The sequence below is a fragment of the Populus nigra genome, chromosome 6 (genome assembly GCF_951802175.1).
Source record: "Populus nigra chromosome 6, ddPopNigr1.1, whole genome shotgun sequence".
NCBI classification, from domain to species: Eukaryota; Viridiplantae; Streptophyta; class Magnoliopsida; order Malpighiales; family Salicaceae; genus Populus; species Populus nigra.
Window position 1 is genome coordinate 5,129,676 of NC_084857.1, and position 26,413 is coordinate 5,156,088.

Here is a 26,413-nt window from a genome sequence, read left to right on the forward strand (position 1 = left end):
ACGTGTCTATAACATGCCACTTTCAACTCCAAATAATTTTTCGAAATCTCAAATCAATCCCTCGATTATATAATAATTAATAATTAAGTGAAGCCTTACATTTCAATTTTTCTATCACTTCAGAAAGAGAACCAACTAGCCACTAAATTAGCAAAACCCTCACATTTCAATCACTCTAAGAACAAAAATAAATAAATAAATCAATACAAACAGTTTTTTTTTTTTAAAAAAAAGACATAAAGAATTAAAAAAGAATCTACAAAATTTTTTTTTAAAAAAAAATCAATACAAACGCCGTTGACTTTTCATCGATCTTTCGCCATCTCGTTTTCTGACACGGTCGAACTAAACCTGGAAAATATCTTTTACTGCCTCCCTCCTGTTTTAGTTAAAAGACGGAATTTTACAAAGTCTCTGAAAAGTATACAAAACAAAACAAGTTTGGTTTTTTGCGCGCTTCCCTCTCTTTCTATCGAACAAAGCAGTAGTGAAAATTACTAAAAACTCTATGGGGCAAAGAATGTTGGGCCATAAAGGTACGGAAGACATTGGGCCGAAAAGAGGGCTAATCCACTTGGTTCAAACCCGCTTTGATTCGGGCCTCATACAGCCCATCCATGACCATGCTAGAGGAGACAGCTGAAGGCAGGGGTAGCAGAGCAGCCTGGCACTCCTTGCCTGCCGATAACCTTGTCCACTGCAACCCAGAGTTAAAAAGGTCTTGAATCAAAAATAAAGTCTTTGGTAGAGAAATCAAGATCGGTAGCTGTAGTAGAGGATGGACTCTGTCACGCCACCGTCAGCAGCAGCTGTGCATCCAGTAATCGTGCCGCTCTCATATCTGCTGGGGACATGGAGGGGCCAAGGAGAAGGTGGCTATCCCACTATCAACTCTTTCTCTTATGGAGAAGAGCTCCATTTCTCTTCCAATCCTGGCAAGGTATGGCTTCAATATTTCTTTCCCCTTAGTTTTGAGTTTGATCATCAGCTAATACTGAGTAGGGTTTCTCTTGTAGCCTGTGATAGCTTATAATCAAAAGACTTGGAAACTCAATTCTGGAGAGCCTATGCATGCCGAGAGTGGTTACTGGAGACCCAAGCCTGATGGTACCATTGAAGTTGTCATTGCTCAGAGCACTGGCATCGTTGAAGTCCAGGTTTTTTTTTTTTTTTTTTAATTTTCTCACTTTCATGCCTTATTTTTTACGATGAAAACTATATTGGATCTTCTCTTTTTTGGCTTCCTATCTTAATTACTGGTATCAGGTGAATTATATTCTGGTAATTTGTTTTTAGAAAGGGACTTATAATACACAAGATAAGACGATCAAGCTTCAGAGTCAATTGGTAGGCAATGCTTCTAAGGTGATTTTTCTTTTTCACGACCATTCATATTGTTTGTTCGATGGGTTATTTGCATCCTCAACCTTAACCTTTGTATAACTTTACATTACTAGTTAAAGAATGCTTCTCTATTGGTCGATGAAGCATAGAACTCTCTTTTCTGTTGCCGTTAGTACTGCAAAGAGGGCACTGTATCCATTACCATTGCCAATTTTCTGTTTCTGTATACAAAATTAAGTTGGGATTTGGGAATGGTTATTTGGAAAATAACTAGCTGGCTGCATTCTTGATAATTAGTTGGTTCATGATCCTAAAGACAAAACCAGATTCATTTTTATTTCAAATTATATGCCAGTAGACTTGTTCTGTGATGCACAGGAGCTTCAATTTAGGCAAACATTAGCTGATTTTATACCTTGGATGGTAGAATGTTTTTGTCATGGTAAGTTTAGACCTCATTCTCTTGACCATTAGACGAAAGCTACCTCAAATTTGTGCATTTGATTTTCAAATTTCAGCATAGATATTAGAGAAGCCTTTACTTGAATTCCCATACCACACAAGCATGCTGTCATTGAGCAATGTAACCATTTGCCAGTTTTTTGATTTCACTGTCCATGGTTCGGCATGAGAGGCGAGGACAGTCTGTTGCATGCCACGAGCAAAAGAAAAATCTATAGATAGGGATTCATGGGTCACTATTCTAGTAATGGTAATCCTAAGCTTATTCATTTATATTGATGGTAATTATATTACAAGGATGAGGATTTTAGCTTGTACAGGTTGAACAGAATTACAACAATCCATACAGGGTTACAACTAGAATTGAATACTAGAGATTTAGAAACATAGTTTTTCCCATTGAAGAAAGGAGGAATTATGCAAATGTTGTATGTTTTTATCTTAAAAGAATATAGGAGGATTATAAAGCAATGTCTTTAAAGAAGCATAAAAAATAAAATTGTCTGTGTTCTTTTTATTTAGCACTGTGTGGATTCTGTTTTAAAACAAATCTGTTCATTTTTTATTGCAAGCGATTGCAAATCACCTTCGTTTTTCTTTGGCAGGTGAAGGAGATATCACGAGATTTTGAATTGGTGAATGGAGATTTATCATATGTGGTTCAAATGGCTACCAACCTAACTGGTATTCAGCCACATCTGAAAGCTTTGCTCAAGAAGCTCTAACAGTTTCATGCCTATTTAAAATTGGCAGAGAATATAAAGTAGCATGCATCTTGGCTGATCTTGATGCTTGCAGCTGCTAAATCCTTGCAAGCAATTGTTAAATGCACAAAGTGCCGTCTTGTAAATTATTGTTGGAGTTGCTTGTTTGTCAGCAGACAGTAAAATCCTTAATTGAGTTTCCTGACAATGATGTATTAATGAACATGTGATCGTTTTATTTCAGACAGACTTGTGCTCTGTATATGATTTTAAAGCGTGTCTTTGATTTGTGCATACTGTGAACTTTAATATTTCCCACGCGAGTCTTTTTTTCTTTTTCCCCTTTTCTGCAAACAACTCCTGCTCGTTCTCTCATCCTTTCAAAATTTAAGATGGTCCGAATTTCTTTTCTTTAAAAAAAAACATGAACATTGATTTGTGAGTTTCCACAAGGCATAAGGTTATCTTCCTTATAAAAACCACAAGGGCGATGCAGTGATCCATCATTGCATCGCATCCTTGATGCCTGTTCGATGGCATCTAGAATCTGCCACGGCACAGCCCATTTTTCACCATGCACGTTTGATTTAGATTGGCTTTTAAACAGAACAAATAAACTCCAAAAGTGTCATTAAACAAAGCCGAGGAACACTGACATGGAACAAGCAAAACATGCGAACATAAATCATTGGCAGTCATGATGTTCCTTAGCTTGTTACCAAACTAAGAAAGCTCACCAATCGAAAATGCAAGTGACTTCAAGATCCGGTCCCTTCTCTATTCACTAGAAATTAGGCAAATACTGATCATACTTCGTGTAAACAAGTTTAGGTGTGTATAGAAGCAGTGGAAATCGTACTTTTAAAAATTTTGAAATTTTATTTTTTTTGTTTAAAATAATTTTTTTAATTTTAGATTATTTTAATATGTTAATATTAAAAATAATTTTTTAAAAATAAAAATATATATATATTGATATATTTTTAAATAAAAAATACTTTAAACCGCTACTATAATCTTAAACAGTCACGCGACATAACGCGACATAAAAAAGAAAATTAGATAATCACTCGAAATATATTTCCTTCCATTCAAATACAGTGTTGCCTTTGATTACACAAGTAATTATACACTCAGGAAAACAAGCCTATTAAACAGGAGAATGATATCGCAAGTTTTTAGAAATCTTAGTTACGGTTCTAAGGTTTGACTTGTCCTCTGTGCGGAAGAATAGTAAAGCTAGCTAACATGCTGTCACAGCATCAATTTTTCATCCCAAAAACAGACCTCGTGTGGTAATCTAGTTTTGCTAAATTCAGCCTTTTCTTCACAGATTTATTTATATTTTGTCTACAACTAGTTTGTTTCACAAATCCAAAAAATCCCCACACTCTTTCAATATCACAAGTAATACACTAATAAATATAAACAGAATGAACAACACAACAGATTACAGGAACGAGTCTCAACCTTTTCATTAACTCAATTAAAGGATTACACAAAGTCCTTCTTATGTGCTATGTCCATTTCCATTCTCTGCATGCTACATATTTTACAGTTTATTTATTTACAAAATAATGAAAGTTACATAAAGAAACTATCTCTAACTTCCTGCACAGCTGGAGCACCCATTATGCCATGTTTTGGCCACTTCTTTTTCATATAAAAAACTGTCGCAACTATCGATAACTGCTCCCAAAACTACTGCAACTACATTGGCATGTTCTCACACAAGTCAACTGCCCATTGCCAGCACACGTGCTGCCAGCGTAACTGCCTCGCATGCCTTGGACCGTCCGTTGTCTAAGTTAGGATTCATTGCCAAACATCAACCATTCCCTGCCGAATCTGCCAAGGTTCATGCACGATGCCACTGTCGATGCATGTTGCCATTCATATCAGTAGTGTTTATGTCAAGTCTTGGATTGCCTATTGTCCAGACTTATCGTCAGCACCTGATATTGATTTCATCGACGCTGCTGAATTCCTCGACGTTGTCGATCTCATCAGTGCTACTGAATTTTCCATTGTGTCATCCCAGCACTGTTTCGTCGAGTTTTGGATAATTCTCGCCCAAGTCTCAACTCTCGTTAGTATTATGCTGCTGTGCTAGCTGTTGTGTGTTACCGCACACATACTCTGCTGATTTTCACTACTGCCACGCGAGCTTCCAAATAGCTAGTGTAGAGGCAGGCATTAACAAATGGCACTAACAAAATCAAAAACATTGCATTCACTCGAAAGGATAGGACCCCGACCAAAGAAAGAAGATGAATTATGAAGTTGATCAGCTCTGAATATATCAAGTGATGCATACAACATCAAACTAACTTTAAATCCTCCAAAAATATCACTACCAATTCACCAGAGAAAATAGCACCCTCTCTTCTATTTTCTTAAAAAGATTGTTTAGTGTGTACTTTTTAATTACTAGTTATTGTTTTTTATTATGTGACAGTCTTTCAAAGAGATTGTTTTAATTTATTTTTAGTTTTTTATATAGTTTTTATATTCATATATAATGTATTTATAAAAATAAAATTAATTTGTTATCAGTTAAAGAAAAAACCTTCAGGAAATAAGAATAAAAAAATTAAGATTAAAAAAAACAGCACGTATATGTTTTTTAATTAAAAAAAACATGATATTTGAAAAAAAATAATATCCATGACATTAACACATACTCTTACCCGCCGCGTAGGTTGGAAGATCAAACTAGTTTCCCCTAACGCTATCCACAACCTAACACGTGTAAGGTTATTAGCGAGTAATTAGCAAACTGCAAGGCGGGGTAATCGAGAGAGTCAGTCATACTGAAAGTTAAGCTCCTCTCTTTCCAAAAGAAGACAAATAAAAAACACCTTGAGGGTTATAATTTAATTAGTTAGATTTCAAGGTTTGTTGGTGTTTAAATTTTATAAATATTAAAATTATAAAAGGTTTATATAATTATTATTTTAAAATTTATAAAATTAATAAAAATACACGAAAGCAAATTCAAACATAATAAAAAAATAATGATAGAATTCATGAATTCTAATAAGACGCCGGCCCATGATCCAATAGTGAGGAGGGCTGACGTAAATATATGCATGTATGATTTCGTATCTACGTGCTCTGATAAGCGGATGATATGAGAAATAATACCGACGTTGGATGAAAGGAGAGGTGTCATGATCTAAAAATATAGAAAAATAAAACAAAAATTTTCAAACATTTTCAAAAATGTTTTTTTTTTACTACAAAAACTAACATACCACTCTAATACACGTTTTCAATTTGCTTCTCTTGTTTGGGATCAATAAAATGTTGTGTCCTCCGGGGAATATTTCTGGAAATATTTTTTGACAAATTAGCTTAGTTAAGGAATATATGAAAAAATATTACAAATCCATGTATTGCGTTGGCAACAGCATAATCCATTTAATGTTTCGTTGAAAACAACTTAATTTATAGATTGTATTTTTAGATGACGCAACTCAGTTTTTTTTTCAATACAAAGACTACGTTGTTTTTAAAAACAAAATCTTAAATAATCATGCTCTTTCAAACAGCATAATTTCTGATTTTTTTAAAAAAAAGAAAAAGAAAAAGAAATACTAAGAATGGTTGTCCAATTCGATGATGGAGGATCGCAAAGGCCTGACACGTGCAGCCATTGTAGGGGTCAAACGTGGCAGCTCATGCTCTCCTAACAACGGAACCGTCGTAATAATAAAAAAAAAAAAACTGGATGTTTTTTTGTTTTAATGAGAGAAATGGATGGCTGGCAAGACTTGCCCGCCAAGGAAACCTAATAAAGCTGGTCTCGATTTTTCTCTCCTTCTAGGACCTCCTTTTGTCCCGTGGTTTATTTGAAAATATCCTAATTAAAAAATAATTATATATTTATTTTTAAATTTAAAAAATGGAAATGATAAAAAAAAATATTGACAAGATTGAGACTACCGGCCGGTATAGTGGGAAGAGTTTTTGGAGCTGACCCTTCTATTTATTTTGTTCCCTTTCACGTGCAAAAGCATCATTACAGGATGTGGAATTCCAAATTGCTTATCTTGTTAGTATATTATCCCAGCCGTCGGATTGATGAGTGTGTGTGTGTGTGTGTGTGTGTGTGTGTGTGTGTGTAGGGAAATGCTTACATCATGCAACTAGTGAAGGAACCATTATGCACGCATCCAAAGAGTTGTATTCAAGTTGCTAAATGGGAAAAAAAATTCCTTTTACGACAGCACCGTGTGGTTTTGTTTTGTTCGTTGTAATACGATGTTTGAAAATTGCCGTATCTAGTGTTCTTGGAACTATGATGTACGTATAGTGATTTTTTTACTTAAAAATATTTTTTAATATCAGTAAATCAAAATTTTTTAAAAAAATACTAAAAATCTTTATTTTATTTTTTAAAATAAAACACACTTTGAAAAACATAAAAAAAAAGGAAAGGAAAAACAAATCTACCGCTCTCGAAACTCACTGGGTTGAAAACAAAAGAAAATCTCCTTTCGGTTTTGGGCTTTCATAGTGACGAGGAGATGCTATTTAAAAGAGCGGAGTTAAACTGGTAATAGGAATATCTCTTAGGAAAAAGCTAAATTAAAACTAAAAGGATTTTGCAGCTCCAAGAGCCCATATTAGAAAGCTAAAATAATATTTTTATGTTGTAAATTAAGCTATTCGTGTATATTGGTCAAGAGTGTTCAAAATTTGGTACATATATTTTTATGCAAAACATTAGTCTTGATTGGAGTTGTGTATATTAGTATTAATTATAATTAATAAATAGTTTTATTTGTATTAAATATATTAAAATATAATTGATTTTTCTAAATATCTTTTCATTGGAAAGCATGTATGAAAAACACCATATTTACATTATTCTAAAAATCAAATTATCAATTTGACTTTTCTAAATATATAGTTTTATTTTATTGAAGATGCTTACTTTTCTGCTTATGTACACTTCAAAGGTAAAAAGTCATTTAGAAATATAAATTATATTTTAATATATTTGATACATAATTATTTTAATAATTTGATATAAAATAGTTTAAAAATAACTAGAATGATTCTCAATTAATTTAATATTAAATAATAAAATTAAAAAATAATAATTTAAATGAACTCATTAAACTCATGACATGAATTATAAAACCAAAATACTTTTATAAAAAGTAAAATAAAAAAAACAAACATAAATCTAAAAAAATTAGTAAAAATTAATAGTATTTTGTAGGATTTTTATATTTTTGCAAAGAATATTATTTCTCTTGAAACATATAAAACAAACATTGAAAAATTAAATTGATATTTTTTTTTATTTTTTACTTTTCATTTATCACATCCTTGGAGATGCAGATGCCCTTGTACCGTTGCCTATGCAACTATTCATCCCGGTCAACACGTACGAATGAAATTCATCAACACGTGCAGGTAAGGTTTATCTGGCTGCTTTCCCCTTTGAATATAAGGGCAATTAAGACATCAGTGAATTACCCAACTGGTCAGTTTTATTTGTCCTTTATTCTTGTATTCTTTTTATTTTAAATTAATATTTTATTATTATTATTAGATTATTTTGATGTATTGATATCAAATATATTTTTTAAAAAATAAAAATATATATTTTTAAATAAAAAATAATTATAATTATATTTACAAACAAAATAAAATTACGAGAAAACATAAAATTTGTTGATGAAATTAAGTTTTATTTGAGAAGACGGGGATTTCATTTCTATCAATTTCTGAACTTGTAGAGCAAAATATAAAATTGATAAAGACAAAAGTTTACCCTGTGCTATGCTAGGAGTAGAATGGATAAACATGCACCTTAACACTGTTAATCAATAATTTATTTTTTTTATTTGTTTAAAATTATTTTTTAAAATGTATTTGTATATCTTGTGTTGGTATTATAATATTTTTAAAAAAATATTATTTTAAACAAAAAAATAATTTAAAAAATTACAGTTACCACAATATCAAATACACTAAAAATATAATGAAATTTATTATTCCATGCTTTTCATATATATATATATATATGATTTTATCTTGTTATGAATAGGTATGTTAAACACTAAATATTTAAATATTTAAATTTATCAATTTTTTATTGATTGATTAAACTTTTAAAATTTTAGGCGTGATAACCTTTATATAAAAACTAATAAATTTTTGTTATTAGTCTCTAATCATTACAATCTAATAACAAATTTAATATTTTGAATAAAGAATTCTTGCTTATCTCAAGAAGCTTGTTGTAAAGTGTACAGAAAAAGAGTATTTATATTCAATATAAAAAAAAACAATAAAAACTTAAATAACTCAAATTTTATTCATAAATTATTTCTTTGTTAAAAAACTATTATAACTTTTTTTTTTAAAGCATGATATTTGCTCTCCACGTCAGCTCAGGACTAGGAACACTGTTAATTAATTAACGGCATGTCCTGCCGCCACTCGTAAGATGTCATTCAAATACATGGTACCTGCTTATTTTCCTTGCCATTTTAGGCACGAGGCTTTAAAATATCCACTTAATGTTTTTTATAGGCCGATAAAATTAGGCCTGGAAAAATTGATGACCTGGCAATACATGTAAGAAAAACACTACAAAGCTTGAAACCAATATAATATTTGTACATGTGTTGGGAATAATGAACATTTAATAGAATTGAATGTTTCTTAGTCGTATTATACATGTGTTTTGTTAGACCTAAAGTTAAGAAAGATAAAGCACTAGAAATATAAGCTACGATCTTTTTTAATGTTTGCAGAGAGATGAACTTATACAGACTTATTTTAAAAAAATATTTCATATAAATATTTCACAAATATATAAGTTATAAAATATTTAATACAATGTTTTTTATAAATATCTAGGATATTTATAGATATATTTATGAAAATGTATATATTATAAAGATCTCATGTAGTTTTTTATATATTATGTTTGGAAGACTTGAATTAACAAGAATGGGGATGGAAACAATTACAACAATATTATTTTTTGTATATAGGCCGCTGTAAAAATTATTTGTGGATGTAGTCTTGTGGCATCGCTATAAGCATAGCCGTTAAGTATAGTCATAGGTGCAACCACTAGTATATTATTGGTGTAATTATAAATATTAATATTATGTATCAATCATGACAAAAATTATGGAGAAACAAATAAGAATAAATTGTTTTTTTGCTCGGTTTTCATTCACTAGACTAATTGATGAAGCTGAAAAATATCTCCAGTAAGAAGATTAAAAGTGATTTTTATAAGTTGATAAAATTGAACATGGATAATTTGATGAACCCACTGGAAAAAAATAAAAAAAGCACTTCAAAACTTAAATTAATATAATATCTTGTAAATATCTAGATTCAAACTTTGCCCACAGCGGAAGCAGGCTGAACGCTTAACGAGCATGTAAAACAAGGAAAATAACTGAGTGGGGGAGAGCATAGAGTGCCTCTCAACAATCGTGTTCGCACCCTCGAATGGCAGGGTCCAAACAGAAAAGATGACAAATATGATCACAACACGGCAATAATAATAATAATAATAATAATAATAATAAAAAGCCTCAATAGTCCTTTTTTTCAAATAAAAAATTAAAAACAGGTAAATGACAATTTTTTATAAATAAAATAACATGTATAAAATGAAATAATAGCATATTAAAAATAACAATTGTTATTAAAAATACTAAAATAAAAAGAGCCGTCCATTCGATCTATCTGACCTATAACTGACGTGTCATCCTCTCCGCCGTCCCTTTCCCTTACTAATACTCCTGAAAGCATTTCCCTCTCCCCTCATTTCGCCTTCCTCCCCCCTTCAAGCAAGCAATCAATCATCACAGGAAAAACACACCATTTCAGTAACACTCTCTCCCAGTATTATTACAGTGTATCTTTGGTGTCCGATATTTCGGGCCTGCTCTGCAAAAAGCGGAATCAGAGTACAATCATAATCCCGATATTTCCGGCCAGTAAAAATATCCAAAAATCAGAGTTCGTTCGAACAACACAACGCGTTCTCCGGTCCTTCGATTTATTCGCTATCTTTTCAATTTGTTTCTGTCTTTCTTTCTTTTTTCCACTTTAGGATCTCTGATATAGGAAGAGGCTGCCTTGCCTTTTTAAGACCGTGTTTGGAACCTTCTGCTTCACTGCTCCTACTATTGACTTCAGTTTTTATGGCTCAACAACAACAACAACAACAACAGGCTCCTCATAAACGTAATCCTCTCTCTGTATGTGTGTATTGTATTATTCGTCGGATTTTGATAGAGTTATGAGTCTTAACTTTAATTAATTTTGTCCGGAAAGAAAGAAAAAAATTAAAACGAGTTTATGAATTTGATTTACTTTTTTTTTTGTTTTCTGTTATTTGGTTGTTTTTAAAAGACTTATTGAATACAGCAATAACCGGCCTGCTGGATATTATGTGTTTTTTCTCACCTTTTTACGTGTTCAATAATTGTGCAGATCTGAATACAGCAATAACCTTTTTTTTCTTTCATTTTTTTATTATATAGTTTTGGTTGTTATTGCCGTGTGGTTAATTATTTGATTTTTGACTTTGTTTTGTTTTTTTTTCTTTATTTTAATTAATGATTATCAGCAATTGAAGAAATGATGAGGAATCTTAAGGTTGATCCTTCTCTAGAACTCTCCGAATCTAATACGGTAATTTAGCGCCTGTAAACTCATCCCTTGTTTCCATTGATTGAATTTGAATTCTTATGTATAAATAACAATCGAAATAATTAATTTATGAATCTGTTTATTTATTTATATATTTATTTATTTTAATTTAGGTCCCTTCGAAGGATGGGAGCCCATCAGATGCAACGTCGTGTATTTCTTCGGCAGGAGATGCAACTGGGAGTGTCAAAGAAGATGATGTGTTCGATCATGATTCCCTGACTACAGATCAGGCCTTGCCATATCCAGCTGAGAACTACTACTACGGATATTACTATCCAGGTCTGTTCGTTTCAACATATGAAGAAGTATGATCAATTGTTTTTGTTTGTGTATGTCTATTGATTATGCATCAATGTTTTCATTTCTCACAGTAGCTTTTTACCAGGTTATGATGCTACTTTTGGAGGAGGGTCTAATGACCAAGTATACTGCGTGGCAGGTGATGGAACAGAACTTCAATACCCTGTAAGGAATTTTAATCTTTGTACTGGTCATTAATGATATGGAAACAATCATTCCTTTTCTTCTTTAATTAGGTCTTTTATTTTTGTCTGCTTGATAGTCACTGTCAAGGTAGTTAACTGAATTTTGGAAATCTTTTGAGCATAAAAGCATAATTTCAATGACAACAAATGTGTCATTCGTGTTTTTTTTATCAAATCATGCAAGCAGGTTATCTGACATTCACGCATGCTTCCCCTAGGTTATGCAAGCAGATAATGGGTCTTTGATGTACTTCATGCCAGGGATACACCATAATTACAGCTCTTACGGCACTTATGTGCCTGTAAGCATGATTGGCGTTGATGGACAATTTGTTGCTCAATCACCATATTCACCAAGCTCCATGTTCCAACCATCCATTCCTTCCCCTGGATATATTCCAACTCCTGTTCCCTATGGAGAGTCTTTACCACACCTATGGGACCCATCTGTTTTTGCTGTTGCTGGGGATGGAACATTAGGGAATTATGGCCACAGCGGAGTTCTGGAAATTCCTAGAACTAAACCTAACAGGTCTTCACCTAGTAACCCTCGTGGTCCTGTATCAAAAAAGGCACTGCCTTCTGACTTACGCAAATCGTTAGAAACTAAGACTTCCCTTCCAGCACTGGATGTCTCATCTGGTCATGGCATGCGTAACCAGTTAAAATTACCGGGCAAGGTATTTCAGTTCTTTATACTTTGCAGTATATCCTCGTGTCTTTTCCTTTAGAGATTGTTTTGATGATTCTTTTTCCCTCTACTTTCAGGCTTCACAGCATGTCTCTCCATTCCAGTCAGATGTACTGGGCAAAGGGTATTTTCCATTTTCAAAGTTTCCATCTTATAATCCAGGGAAGGGTGCAGTGCTCTATCCAAATAACACTATTAAGGCAAATGCAAGGGGTTGGGGAAGCAATGAAAAGCTGAAAACAAGAAGCAAGACCAATGGCATTAATGATGCATTGCTTAATGAGCAGAATCATGGTCCCAGGACAACCAATGCAAAAGGTTCTGTGGCATTTGGAGGTAATGCTGCTGAATCGTTGGCTCCTGGTGGGAACGGAAACAGTAACAGCGTGACTTCAGTTATTAGCAGGGATCAATATAACCTTCCTGACTTTCCAACCAACTACGATCATGCATTTTTCTTTGTTATCAAATCTTACAGTGAAGATGATATTCATAAAAGCATCAAGTACAATGTGTGGGCCAGTACTCCTAATGGAAATAAGAGGCTGGATAGTGCATATCTAGATGCGCAACAGAAGATATCACAGAAAGGCTGCAGTTGCCCTGTGTTTCTTTTCTTTTCGGTACGCACCTAAATTTTATTATAATTTTGGCACCTGAGTTTCAAGCACTACCTACTGTGCTCCATTATTTTCTCTGTGTTAATGTACTGATGCATTTCTATTTGAATTTTATTGGCTGATTTAGGTAAATGCAAGTGGCCAGTTCTGTGGAGTTGCAGAAATGATTGGTCGTGTTGATTTCAATAAAAACATGGATTTCTGGCAACAGGAGAAGTGGAATGGTTATTTCCCAGTCAAGTGGCATATCATTAAAGATATTCCAAACCCGCAACTACGACATATAATACTTGAAAATAATGAGAACAAGCCGGTGACAAATAGCCGAGACACACAGGAGGTGTGCTTGACTAACCATTTTTTAGCTGCTGGTCTTTTGTTCTTGTGAGAATTCTGTGCTCTCTTTGAACCAATTTTAACCATCTATCCCATTTCAGGTAAAATTTCCTCAAGGTATTGAAATTCTGAACATATTCAAGAACTATGTTTCAAAGACATCAATATTGGATGACTTCGATTTTTATGAAAGTCGCCAGAAGGTGATGCATGAGAGAAGACCAAGGTCATTGATATCCCATTTTGATCACAAACAGGTTAGCTTCCTACCGTTGCTCCTTTTTTTTTATTACGTATTTGTTTATTGATTCTCTTTAGTTTTTCTCCCTTCAAATCTTATGAATTGTTTTGGTGAGTGCATTCATTACCAGACCATCTTGTCATCATAATCTTTGGAGGATTGAGAATCATATTTGCTGTCAAAATCAATGGCTAATGGCGTGAAGCTGTTGCATCTTAAGATTCTGTATTTGATTCTCTTCCCATAAAATACTAAAGGATAAAGAATGGTTCTCCATACAACAAGATAGTGGACAATGTTATGCCATTAAAGATATGAAATTGGGATTTGGCTTTATTCTGTTCTTGAAAAGTGTGTAATCATGCCAAGTTTTCCTCTCCTTCAGACATGCTCACATGTTCTCGCTTATTGTTGTATTATTCTAACATGATTTTTTATTTGATATAGTGTTGGTTTATTAATTTTGTGATTTTCTCATCTATTTGGCAGCAGAAAACAAATGAATTGATCACTGGTTTTCAGTCGATAGATATATCTGCTACAAAAAACAAGTTGGACACTCGGGTTGGAGACAACACAAAAGAATGACGGATTAAAATCCCGATAAACCCTGTTCCTAAAAACAGCAGTTGAATTCGGAGCTGTGGAAATACAGCCATTGCTGCTGATGCAAAAGCCACCTGAATGGGGAACATTCAGGGGAAAAAAAAAACGAAGATCCTTTGTTGTGAGGTACTGGGAGTAAAATTTTTTCAAGGAGGGGATGCCTTGGCGACACTCGAAGTGGTTCCTTTTCTGTATCATATGAGAAAGCCCATCCCCCCACTAACACTGGGGTATTATGTAGTTTTCTTTTATTGTTTTTTTTTTTTTTTTTCCTTTCAATTTGATTTTTTGTCCCTTTCTTTTGTGGGTTTTCTACCCTCTGTAAAATGGTGGAAATTCTTAATGTGGTTATGCCCTTGGGATTTGTTTCCTAAGTGGTGAAGGGTTGGGTAGGCTTTTATTTAGGTTTGATTATTACATTAATAAAAAGAAAAAAAAAATGAAATTGTAAACTAGAAATAAGGGTGTTTCTGGTGGTGGCTAAACCTGATAATCCTTCTCAAAATGCGAGTAGTTTTCTGTATTGATGTTATTTTTTTTCTATTCACGCTTGCTATTCATACAAAATAATCCAAGGGCTATGTGATTCTGTGCACTGTCGCTTCGGTCTAAATTCCCTCGCCATATGTACTTAGCTGAATAATTTCCCAAAAAGAAAAGTCTGCAAGCTCGGGTTTAATAAAACCATGTAAAATCCTAATTAACCCTGTTGACTAGGAGTTTGTCCACGTCCTGGTCGACCACGTAGAACTCTTCCACGGCCTAGTGTTTTGAGGAGAGAGCTCTGTTGGAGCTCCACCTCCACCGTGTCTCAGCATAGCCCTCTGCCTAGCTTTCTCTGCTAAATTCACAACAGTAGAGGTGTTACTTGCAGGTGATACCTGTCTAACCGCTTCTGCCTCTGCTCCACTGGAACTAGCTAGCTTTGACGCATCTACTTCTGTGTTGGCAATAGCTGCTGTCTCACCAGTAAAATATAAATCAAACAACATATAACTGCTACTGCCTAAGAAATCTCTGGTTCGGTGTTGTTTGTGCGTCATGTATATATATTGCCATAGTAGCGTTTCCTGATCTAGAACCTCGAATTCTTGAACTTCGTACACCTGCTTATGGTGATACAAAGTCCATATGCTGGTCGGTTTTTTAATCTCCTAGACCGGAAAGTTTATGAACTTGTCATTCCACATGACGCTTGGCTTGGATTAGAGGATAGTTCAAGTGAATCTCGGATAATTACATTTGCATGTACGATTACAATCCATTCACTGGGGACGTGATTTCACTCCTAAAATATAGAGATTTAATGTCACGAGTCGTTTTTATTGAAATTGCCTTCAAGTTCATCAAGCCTTCGTCGGACTTCCTTACAGTTGAAGGACTACTTCTGTTCGGGGGTCAGTTTTGTTTTGTAGACCGAAGGACTTGTTTTGGAAACCCGTCAAGGATTGTCCCGCTTGCCCTGCAGACATGATAATATCGAAGGGCATGTTTCTATGTGTTGACTACTCAGGGTATATGACCTCGAAATGGAGAGTGGCAGCAAGTTGGACAAGGGTTTGGATATTGGCAAATCTTTGAATTTTATGCAACTAGCTATCTAGTTGAGTCATGCGGTGATATTCCAATGGTCATGAGAATGCCGAAGTCTTGTAGCCAGGCAATAGACATGGTTGTAGAAGAACTGCTGGTTTTCAGGTATTCATACTGGACATGAGTGGCTGCCCAAAGTGGGTCAAAGTAGAAAGCTTGGGTGACCAGGCATTATTCGTCGGGCAATTTTGCTCAAAGTCTTTGCAGGCCACGGATTTTATGCATGGAATCAGAAGAAATTGCTTATATCTTGCTTAAATCTGTATGCTGTGATATTGGGAAACTGCTGGCTTAATTATTGACTCGTTTACTTTTCACCAAGTTGGGGAACAGCCAGATTTGGCTATCTGGGATGCGGCTCATTCGCTGATCTCAGCTTTACCCTTTGTCTTTGAACACTTAGTTACGACTACAGCCTAAACCCAGTATCTTTTCTGCTGCTAATCAGTGACTACTATATGAAACAGAGTATATGCGTATTCTGGTGAAGATCCCATACTATGATCTTGCAAGTTAGAACTACTTCTTTTTCTTGTTGCTATAGTCATAAATACCTAATGCCATGCGTGGTTTATATTTATATAAGATCCAACTCAAGAAGGATGTGACTGTTTTATAGCAATTCTGGGCTATAACTCAACAAAAATAGTGGTTTTAGATTACAACTAACAGATCATTATACTTTCGAAACTAAGGTGGTTATGAAAAAATGGTGCTGGGAAGTTCTCATGCAATGACATCTCGAGTACAGAAAGTTCTCAAGTTAATTATATATAACTTAAAATTAAATGTCATAATTCAAAAACCGTGTCGAACATTTAAATGTCATAATTCAAAAATCGTGTCGAACATATTCTTACTCGTCACATGAATTAGTCATCGATTTGACTTCTTAAAGTTTATATTGCAAAGTATTCAACTATTTCAGCGAAAGTGTTTTATTACAGACTTCTTGGTAAATGTTTGCGGACTGACGCATCGTTCTCCTTCTATATGATGCTAGAGTATAGAGAACGAGTTAGATTCTCAACAAGAACCCATTAAATTCGTCTATTATCGTTTATATTGAAGCTTGAAACTCTAAAATCATGCACAATCTTGCTTCTTTCCTTGTAATAAACGAGGGCCTAGCTCATTGTTCTGTATCCATCAATTTTCCTCTGTTATATTCAAGAATGGCTTGGTGTATCTTACGTCGTATTTTCTCTCTCTGCATTATGCTGGTGTCTGATTTTATAGCAAAATGCGTTTCTGTGATAGAACTTAGAGCGTATGAAATAGACAGCGGGCACATGGAGAAGATATCTCATCCAATCCATATATGGCTAGAAATTATAGAAAGATAAATTTTAAAGGGAAGCACATGACAAATGCATCGAAGAACACTGAAAATGCCACACCAAATCAAAGATACATTTCACATTTGGAGTATAATATCCCCTCAGAAGCTAAAAAGGTTAAAAATACAGGAGAATTATAGCTCAAAACACATAGAAAGAGAGGGAGGTGGGGATGATAGTAGGTGGCCCTACCCTCCTTCAACGAGTATCTCACACAGCCTGTTAAAGGAAAACCCCTCGAATAAGGCAAAGTGTGAGAGGTCACATGGAATAAAAAGAGACTGGCAACCCACACATGCCACTACCTCCCAATTGCACATGCTACCTGTCTCCTCCACCACAACAGTACTATGCCAACCTTTCCTCTCTCTAAGCGCGATTTCATCGCGCACTCAAACTGTAATTAGAAACAAATTTAAAAGAAAAATCTCACAGCATCTCACAAAGTGACTAGTCACAAACCCTTTTAATATTTCTTCCTATCTAATATTATACACAACCATTCCAAGTTAGAGAATGAGCTTAACTACACATGCATTATAGCATATATTCTTTATGTCTTGTTAATTTTTCTGTGTCCCCCCTTTTAATGTCAGTTTGAGTCTATTGATCAGCTTGTGCCTCGGTAGGCCTGCGGGCTGCCATTAAGGTGCATGGAAGATGCCTGTGGCAGGTTATCAAGTGGTCATTGGTTAACCCTACAGCTTGCATGAAAGAGTGAACCATGGTTGGACCAACAAACCTGAACCCCCTCCTAACCATGTCTTTGCTTATAGTTTCTGATTTTGATGTCTTAACTGGAATCTTGTGCCCAAATTTGTATTGGTTGGAGAAAGGCTTGTTATTCACAAATGTCCATATGTATCTGTCAAATGACCCGAACTCCTTTTTGATCTGTAAGGACACAAAGTTTATTGCAAGAAACATTAGCAACCACATGGTTTTTAGCAATTGAGACTATCAATTTTCAAAAAAAACAAGGTCTAATTAAATAACAACGGGTCCCTTTGCTGCATGCTTATTAACAGAAAATGTGGGGCACACCATGAATTTAAAAGCAGGAAGGGATCGGAGCTTGCTTGCCAGCTACTTTTCACCAAAAAAAGAGGAAAAAGGGAAGACTAATTAACAAGGTGTTGACATTAATCAAGAGATTGCATCTTTTCTTAATCATGAACTCTTAAACATGTTCTTTTTAAAACCGAATAAAAAAGGTTCCTTTGAAGTTCGAATAATGCAAGAATACGTTTTTAAATGCAACAGGAGTGCCATGAAAAGAAGGGACCGGAGCGGATTATGAAAAAGACGAAATGATTTGCGAATTTCGATGCTAGATTAATTAGTTACCTCGAGAATTCTTTTAGAGTTGTCCACAACACCTCGGACTCGGCTAATCTCAATCCCATATTCTGCACTGATTGACATCATTTGTTTTTCAGTAATGTTGGCCACAATTTCTGCATCGAATCCTGAAAATGCATCCCTGCAGAAGAGGAAACATTAGCTTCTGCTAATTCTGAGAAACAATCCGAATTCAGTGTATTTTTGTTTTTTAAATAACCCACCTGAAATCTTGGCGTTTCTTCAAGATTGAAGTCCAATCCGAGCCAACCTGAGCACCGCTTAGAACTAGCAATTCAAATAACATCCTGTAAGAAATTTAGGAATGTTAAAAAACTAATTCGTTTGCAACTGAACGAGACAGAGAAAATAAGGGACAGAGGCCAAGGCAGAGTCTTTACTTGTCATCATGGACTGGAACTCCCCATTCTTTATCATGGTATGCAACATAGATGGGATCTAAGCACAAAAGCATCGGAAGTTTGGAGCATAATTAGAGGATGTCTCATTCAAGTTTAAAATTATTTTCACCAAATTCAACCACAGGAACCTAAGAAACATTTGGTCACCTCATTTCATATTTTTCCTTACCTGAATTTGCCGTGATAAAACTGCATCTCTTTTCTTCTTCATCAGTCTTTGTTGTCACATTGATTGAAGAATCAACAGGAACAACTTTAGCTTCAAACCTGGAAGACTTCGATCTTCCATAATGAGCAATTCTCATCTTTCTCTGTGCATGTTGGAGTGCCATTTGTTCTCTCCTCACGGCAGCAAAGCTCCCTGGTGCCTCAACGATCAAAGAAGAAGAATAACTCAACGATGCCTCAATAGAAGAAGAAAGTGCTCCACTCCCAACACTAGTTTCCTTGAAACTTTTCGACTTCTTTCTCTCTAAAATCGGTGTCTTTGTAGTGCTTCTTGGAATCACAACCTTATCAGAACTTGAATTCAAGCTATCAGCATCACTCCCTCTCTTAGTAGCTGGTAATCTGGGGGACTTTGACTTTGGGGATAAAGGAGGTGAGGCCTTGTTGGTCTTATTAGCAGAAGTTGGTGGAGGTAGTGGCGGTGGAGGAGGAGGAGGAGACTTTAGTGCTGTTTTCTTTAGAGAATTATGCCTTTCAAGCGTAGGTACACGATTACATGTAGGTTGAAGGACTGGCCGGCCATTGATCCTGGCCACTGCTGGTGTTATTTCAACTCCTGTGGTCACCTTAGCGTTAGAGCTGCACATTTTTCTAGAAAATGTGTTACAGGGATTTTTAGCCAAGTTAATGTGTAAAGTATGAGTGGTATGTGACAAGAGGGCTTATGAAAAGATTGGAACAAAGAGGGATTGTTGATGAAGGAGGGAAAGGGAGAGTTGATGAGAGATTGAAGGAGGTAAGGGGAGGGATGTGAGGTTATAAAAAAGGGAAGGAGTGGGGACATATAAAGTGTAAATTGTAACATGGGGAGGTTGGGGTCTGCCATACAAACTCTAGTGAAGGGCATTACTTTTTGTTAACTAGGCCACGAGGGGTGATCATGACACACGCATCTGACTTGCCCAATTGGCATTGATTAATTAATCTATCTCCCTGTTAATTGTTATCACTAATTGCTGTTATTTTATATTGAAACTGAGTTATTGGTAGAGAGGGAGATAGAATCAAGAGACTGGCAAGGGGGGATTTGTTAGTTGAGATGGTATGCAAAATATACAGAAATGCTTTTTCTTGGAACTTCCCCTAGTGGTGCCACTTTATTGGCGATGCATATATGACCCTCACACCTCGCAGGATATCAGGCTGGAGTGGTGGATAAGGAAGGTAACAATGCAAGAAAAAGACCAATCATTGATCTATTCTTTTTAGCTGGAGGGAATCTCTCTCTCTCGCCTTGTTTTGGTGGGTGAATATTGGAAGGTAACATGCAGGATTTCCTTTTGAGTTTTATAAGCACAAAATCAAAAAACTTTTGTTGTGAGCACAGATTAAGAACCTTTTAGAGATTGATTTTGGTTATGATTTAGCTATTGTAACCAATCAAAAACAAAAAGGATTAGAAGTCCATTCAAGACCTTTATGAAATTAATATAACAATAGCTCACATGTTTATGCAAATTCTTGAAGTGGATTGTCACGTATATGCTTTCCAGTCAAATTGGACTGCATCCGTTTCCCTTTAGGAGGTCTCCATCATCAGCGTATCAAAAGTAAATACTTGCCAACATAAGAAGAGCACCAATAATGTCAAACCCAATTTCCCAATCCCCCCCCCCCCCCCTGTTCTTCACATTTTATAGTACCTAAATGCTTAACCCCTGGAACACCTGCAAGCACTAGCCCGGTAGATTCCTTACTAGTTTGGTTATGATTTACTTTGCAACAATTCTACAGTTTCCCCATCTGCAAACTTTCCTGATAGTTTTTTCTCTGAACCTTCATAAAACCATAGATTGCATATTTTTTAGGTTGACCTTCACATGCATTTCTTGGTTAACTTAATTCTTATGAAACTGTAAGTCTGTAACATGGGGAAGCTACTACCACTTCATCCAGCATGATATTATGGTAAGAAGTGCTATCATTGATAGAAGCATTATCTGTTGAAAATTTCTTTATTGATAGCTGATAAGTCATTCTATTAGGCAACTTTGGTGGCTAGCTGGAATTAATTACTTTTATGTTCTCTGTAGTCAGCAAATCTTGATTGCCTCGAAGATAATGGGTCCTTTCCTGACTTCTCAATGACTTTGATCCTTGAGTTTCACGGGTTGTGGAATGCGGACCCTCAACTGAGCTCTTCTGCTCCGAATACTGTTACAAAATCACAAGGCTGGAAACCTTACTTGCAGGTTATACTATTTCCGAAAGAAAGAATATAACTCCACTCCTTTTGTCTACCCAGAATTCTGTAGCCTGAACCTTCAAGCATAAGATTGCCAGAAATATTTTACAGCTCATGAGACAGCGAGACATAATAGTTTTGGGATATGTCTCATTTACCAGCTGATTAGAGTTCCAAGCATTTATCTTCTATGTCAATCGTCACGTGCACCCATAGAGCAATCTAAAACCAAACTGAACTGCATGAAAACTCGTTTTCAAATTTAATGGGATTTTTTTTCAATAATTAAGAAGATCCTGCTCTTAAATCGGTGGACAGTCAAACTTGATACATAACATTGTTAAATCACAGCAAATTCTTCTGATTTTTAAAGAAATCACAGCAAGTCCGTCCTTTGCCCTATAATTTTAATCCAATCTTGCCATGTCTCCTTTGCCTTGTTCTTTGCAAATATTACATGTAGCAAATTTTTTGAATTCACTAACCCCCCTTGTCCCTTCTGAGATTCTTGTAAGATTGTCTAGACAAGTTCTGTGAACCCTCACCTACTTTGTTTCTGTTTCTCCCTTAACATTCCAAGATTCGAACAGTCTTTTCATGATTTAACTATTTTAAGTGCAGTGAACATAAAAAAGATGCTCTATCTAATCTTTTTTTGAGAATTATGCTCTAGTTACAGTAAAAATGAACACAATTATTCCTTAATGTTGATCGATTGATTGTTATTCCTGTTTTTTCCACATTCCACGTGGAAAAAGAGTTACCACTTGCCAAAAATGCATGCGAGAGATTGCATTTCTGCTATGCAATCAGATAAACCCTTTTCTCAAACATTCGTGGCATCTTCCTTCTTTTTTTATTATATATAATTCGTTTCTGTAATTTATATTCTCCATTTTCACTTTCATGATAGCTTGGTACATTCGTTGATCAATGATCACCGACCACCTCTTGATTTTAAGCGCTATGAATGTTGAGCAACTCAAGAGGCAACTCCCCATTTTCCTGATTGGATCGAACTATCTTTTTTAAGTTCTGGAATTGTTTCACTGCTGGTATCATTATCTGTGATTATATTTTGATAATTTCTATCACTCGAGAGAGACAACCCATGTGATATAACCGACACTCTATGGCTATAATTGATGTTTAGAGCCAATATTCGGACACAACTGAGGCAAAATCAGGCCACTATAATTTGTAATATTGCAACCTACTTGTGCACATGTCTTCTTGTAACTACTATTGTTCTTTTCTTTTCTTTTTATCACACACACACACACACACACACACACACACGTGTTCTCTCCTCATTTCCTAGAGGCTTCTAATCTTTCACGATCGATCGTTCAGATCGAGGATGCCAGAAAAAATGGAGGGAGTCTTGTACGTAGCGGGCTAGCTACCAGCTCTGTATCTTTTTGTATGTTTTTTTTTGTTTGCGCGCTTTTGCCTTTTTGTAAGTTATATATATATATATATATATATATATATATATATATGTTAGAGAATAATATAAATCATATCATGGAACTTTACCTAATAGCTTAAGCTATTAGGTTGCTATTAGGTTGAGATGGTTCTTTGACATGGTATCAGAGCCTTAATAATCAAACGATCACGAGTTCGAATCTCACCATTTCTATTTATTTGATAAAAATTAAACATAAGGTAATCTGAGTCTGTGCAAGTTTCAAACCCAAAGAACTTTCACTTGAGGGGGTGTTTTAAAGAATAATATAAATCATATCATGGAACCTTACCTAACAGCTTAAGTTATTGGGTTGAGATAGTTCTTTAACTATATATATATCGCTGGATAAGTTACAAAAAGGTCCGATAAATGAAAACACAAAATGCTATGAAAATCATCAAAACAGATTTTACATATTACATCACCAATAAAGATTTTTATATGAAAACTTTTAGGTATAAATTTGCCCGTAAAGATAAATAGGATTACTCATAAATGCATTAAATTATTAAAAGAAATTATTTTTATATTATCATATCAAAATAATTTGAAAATATTAAAATATTTAATTAGAAATAAAAGATAAAAATATTTTAAATTTTTTAAAAAACAAAATTTTAAATCTTGGACAGATATATGATTGATATAGCCTATTGATTAAATTAGCTATATATATATATTGACTGTGTTGTTCAGTCGTGCGTGAAGCTCTTTGCTTCCGAACGTTGTTTTCTCCGTTAGAAAGAGATATTTTAGAATGCTGTAACCTTTATTTATATTAATTTCTTGGTTTTTTAATTTCTTTTTATCTTTGTAGAATTGTATCCATAGATATAGAACTCTAGATCGCGGCCCAGCCTTTCATTTTTTTAAGGACCAAAACAATTTGGTAAAAAAAAAAAAACAAATTTCCCACAGACGAGTTATCAAATTGACTTGTGAAGCCGACGGGGAATGATTGTATCGACAGAAATAAGTTGTCTTCTCTTTAATTTGTTGAGCTTTTGTGTTGCCATGGGGTGGGTTTCGCATTCAGCAGCTTTGTGGTTTGGCCTTCCGATTCTGCAGTTTTATGGGTTTTCTTTTTTTCGCCGGCTTCCCTTCGCGTCGCTCTCTTTTGCCCGAGTCCATGATGGGGCACCCCTCCCCTTTCTCGGCCTTTGGCTGTGATTTTGGCATTTACCTTTTCTTGATTCAGTAAATGTGCACGTCTTTATAAAAAAAAAAAATATTTAGAATGTAAAGATTGCCGAGGAGGTCTCTTACAGATTGAAGTTATGATGGAATCTTTCGTGGTATATGCTACAGTTTGTGTTATAAATTCTGATGATTCAACGAGCTTATGCAGTATGATTGCCTGAAGTCAACGGCTATAGTCTTCTCACTAAAAACTCTTAAGATTCTCTGCTAATATTGCTAGCAATTCCTTAGCTTTATAATGTTTCTGAATTATCTAGGTCCCGAAAGAAGTGTACGGGTTCAAGTGAATTAAATGCGAACTACTTAGTTTGTAAACTCGATGAACAGTGGTCGGAATGCTACGGACAAGAACCAAAAAACTTCTGGCCTCAAAGGAAACTTGCTTGTGACTTCGATAGGAAGACAAAATGAATCGGCAAACAAATTAAGGGTGGGATTTGGTCGCCATCCCCCGAGCAATATTGATGAGGAAATGTGCAGGAAGATGCCCTTGTCTTCCTACTCATAACTCAATATTATATGATTGAGCAGATAAGATTGAGAGTTGTACCTCTGATTTTCAGGTGTTTTTTTTTCCCTTTTCCTCCTTTTCTTCTTTTTGTTTGATGAATTCATAATCAAGGCGGACCATGACACGTGTTTCCTTATTTTATGTGTGTTCTCTACCGTGAGATATTTGTTTTGTAATTAAAAATATATTTTTTTAAAAAATAATTTTTAATATTAGCATATCAAAATAATAATAAAAATATAAAAAAAATATTAAATTAACATGTTTTTAATTGAAAAATAATTTAAAAAACACTCTAGAAAAAAAAAGCTTCCTTTCCAATAAATTCTAGTTATTTATTTTTTAATTATTTCTTACAAAAAAAAATATGTCGAAGATCAATATCTTAGTACATCTCACGTTTTTATTAAATTAATTTGTAAAGGGTATTTAAATTTTATTTTGAATAAGGTACATTAATAATTCTTTAAGGTATTATAAAATTATAATGACCATCTAAGAGTTTAGAAATATTATAAAAGCTCCTCTTTTATACCCAAAACACCTTAATGTTAGGCGGGGGGAGATTAAGAAATATTAAGGGTATTTTGGACATAAAAAGGGGTTTTTGTACCGTTCACTTGAACTTGAAGGTGAGTTTTGGGTGATTACTGTAATTCTGTACTTTACAGGCGGGTTTTATAGTTTCCCTTGTTGGACATAATAACGGAAAATGGGCTTGTGAATTGGTCCATGACGTGAGTCGGCACTTGTTTGATACTGTGTTCCAACTAAAAAAATAAATTTTTTTTATTTTAATATACTAATATTAAAAATAAAAAAAATATTATTTTAATATATTTCTAAATAAAAAAAAATTTTAAAAAATAATCACTACTATAACAATCACCTATATTTTTTCAAACATCTACTGCCCAGTATTTAGGCTTACACGGTAAAAAAAAAGGAAAAAGTTGACAGTGAAAACACAAAAAATTAAAACTTCATTCAACTTTTTGAGTGCGGAATATATGCTGCAAACGATTTATCATTTATGAAGAATTAATGGTTAAAACCCAAAAACATCATATGTGGATTATCTTCTCTCTGTTTTTTTTTCCCCTGAAAAGATTTTATATTTTTAGGTGTTTAATATGAAATTGGGAGGATGGCTGGTAAGTCTTATTAATTTCTACAAAGTATAAAAACAAATCAACTTACAAGGAAAATAAATTGAATATAGAGGAAAAAAATATAAAATGGAACTCATTGTCTTTTGCCTTATGAAATTGAACTTAGTAGTTCTTTTCCTTAGATTTCTTGACATTTGAAGAGAATCCAAATGGAGCCTTCGTCAGCTATTGTTGCTTTTTGAAATTATGGTATAATTTTTTTAAAGTATTTTTTATTAAAAATATATTAAAATAATATTTTATTAGATTTTTTATATTTTTAAAATTATTAAAAAATACATAAAATTATTAATTTAATATTTCTAAATAAAAATAATTTTAAAAACAACATAAAATAAAAACTAAGTATCGATTACATAATATACATGTAGTACAACATATATCGAGATGATATAAAGCTATAATCATTTGGTATTATGGTAGTTTTTGTAATTATGTTCTAAAAAAATAGATTTTTTTAAAAAGAATTATAAATTATTATTTTTTCTAATCAATATTTTTTAATTTTTTTTTAGTAAAATTCATGTAAAATTATTTATCTAAACACTCAGTGTATTAAAAAAATCTGCTCTTTGTAGTTGTTACAAGCTGCCCAGGTTGTCAAGGATGACTAAATGTTTCAATACATTAATCATGCATACATGTAGCTGCATGTTTATCAAAAAATTGAAATTTTTTTATTTAGAATTATTTTTTATATATTTTTAGATTATTTTCATATATTAATATCGTAAAAAAAAATTTCAAAA

The 26,413-nt window shown here is 34.0% G+C and overlaps 3 protein-coding genes across 5 annotated transcripts; 2 read left to right on the forward strand and 1 right to left on the reverse strand.

Annotated features, from left to right (window-relative positions):
- The first annotated feature begins 640 nt into the window (after window positions 1-640).
- Window positions 641-2,804, forward strand: LOC133696141 (peroxynitrite isomerase Rv2717c). Of its 2 annotated transcripts, XM_062118205.1 has the most exons (4): window positions 642-940; window positions 1,017-1,157; window positions 1,297-1,365; window positions 2,412-2,804. In XM_062118205.1, exons 1-4 carry the CDS (start codon window positions 779-781, stop codon window positions 2,529-2,531), a joined length of 492 nt encoding a protein of 163 aa, XP_061974189.1. In that variant the 5' UTR covers window positions 642-778; the 3' UTR covers window positions 2,532-2,804. The 2 variants fall into 2 exon arrangements, with proteins under 2 accessions (XP_061974190.1, XP_061974189.1); XM_062118206.1 differs by lacking the exon at window positions 1,297-1,365 and having other exon boundaries at window positions 641-940.
- A 7,507-nt stretch (window positions 2,805-10,311) lies between these two features.
- Window positions 10,312-14,660, forward strand: LOC133697426 (YTH domain-containing protein ECT4-like). 2 transcript variants are annotated; one of them, XM_062119961.1, is made up of 9 exons: window positions 10,312-10,748; window positions 11,134-11,198; window positions 11,330-11,498; window positions 11,605-11,684; window positions 11,923-12,384; window positions 12,473-13,018; window positions 13,143-13,355; window positions 13,453-13,608; window positions 14,082-14,660. In XM_062119961.1, the coding sequence occupies exons 1-9, from the start codon at window positions 10,706-10,708 to the stop codon at window positions 14,178-14,180; spliced, it is 1,833 nt and encodes a 610-aa protein (XP_061975945.1). In that variant the 5' UTR covers window positions 10,312-10,705; the 3' UTR covers window positions 14,181-14,660. The 2 variants fall into 2 exon arrangements, with proteins under 2 accessions (XP_061975945.1, XP_061975946.1); XM_062119962.1 differs by having other exon boundaries at window positions 14,085-14,660.
- A 2,523-nt stretch (window positions 14,661-17,183) lies between these two features.
- LOC133697678 (uncharacterized) lies at window positions 17,184-19,889 on the reverse strand. The gene is made up of 5 exons (XM_062120401.1): window positions 19,064-19,889; window positions 18,874-18,931; window positions 18,697-18,780; window positions 18,479-18,614; window positions 17,184-18,025 (listed from the first exon to the last, which is right to left on the reverse strand). Exons 1-5 carry the CDS (start codon window positions 19,707-19,709, stop codon window positions 17,735-17,737), a joined length of 1,215 nt encoding a protein of 404 aa, XP_061976385.1. The 5' UTR covers window positions 19,710-19,889; the 3' UTR covers window positions 17,184-17,734.
- Window positions 19,890-26,413: the final 6,524 nt, after the last annotated feature.

What these genes read in the sequence shown, in the direction of transcription:
- LOC133697426 (XM_062119961.1), top strand. Translation starts at nt 10,706, where the DNA reads ATGGCTCAACAACAACAACAACAACAACAGGCTCCTCATAAAC. An exon ending in AACTCTCCGAATCTAATACG is followed by an intron (nt 11,199 to 11,329) that starts GTAATTTAGCGC and finishes ATTTTAATTTAG; the next exon opens with GTCCCTTCGAAGGATGGGAG. An exon ending in ATAGCCGAGACACACAGGAG is followed by an intron (nt 13,356 to 13,452) that starts GTGTGCTTGACT and finishes ATCCCATTTCAG; the next exon opens with GTAAAATTTCCTCAAGGTAT.
- LOC133696141 (XM_062118205.1), top strand. Translation starts at nt 779, where the DNA reads ATGGACTCTGTCACGCCACCGTCAGCAGCAGCTGTGCATCCAGTAATC. An exon ending in TCTCTTCCAATCCTGGCAAG is followed by an intron (nt 941 to 1,016) that starts GTATGGCTTCAA and finishes TTTCTCTTGTAG; the next exon opens with CCTGTGATAGCTTATAATCA. An exon ending in TGGTAGGCAATGCTTCTAAG is followed by an intron (nt 1,366 to 2,411) that starts GTGATTTTTCTT and finishes TTTCTTTGGCAG; the next exon opens with GTGAAGGAGATATCACGAGA.
- LOC133697678 (XM_062120401.1), bottom strand. Translation starts at nt 19,709, where the DNA reads ATGTGCAGCTCTAACGCTAAGGTGACCACAGGAGTTGAAATAACACCA. An exon ending in TTTTATCACGGCAAATTCAG is followed by an intron (nt 18,932 to 19,063) that starts GTAAGGAAAAAT and finishes TTTTGTGCTTAG; the next exon opens with ATCCCATCTATGTTGCATAC. An exon ending in ACTCTAAAAGAATTCTCGAG is followed by an intron (nt 18,026 to 18,478) that starts GTAACTAATTAA and finishes GTGTCCTTACAG; the next exon opens with ATCAAAAAGGAGTTCGGGTC.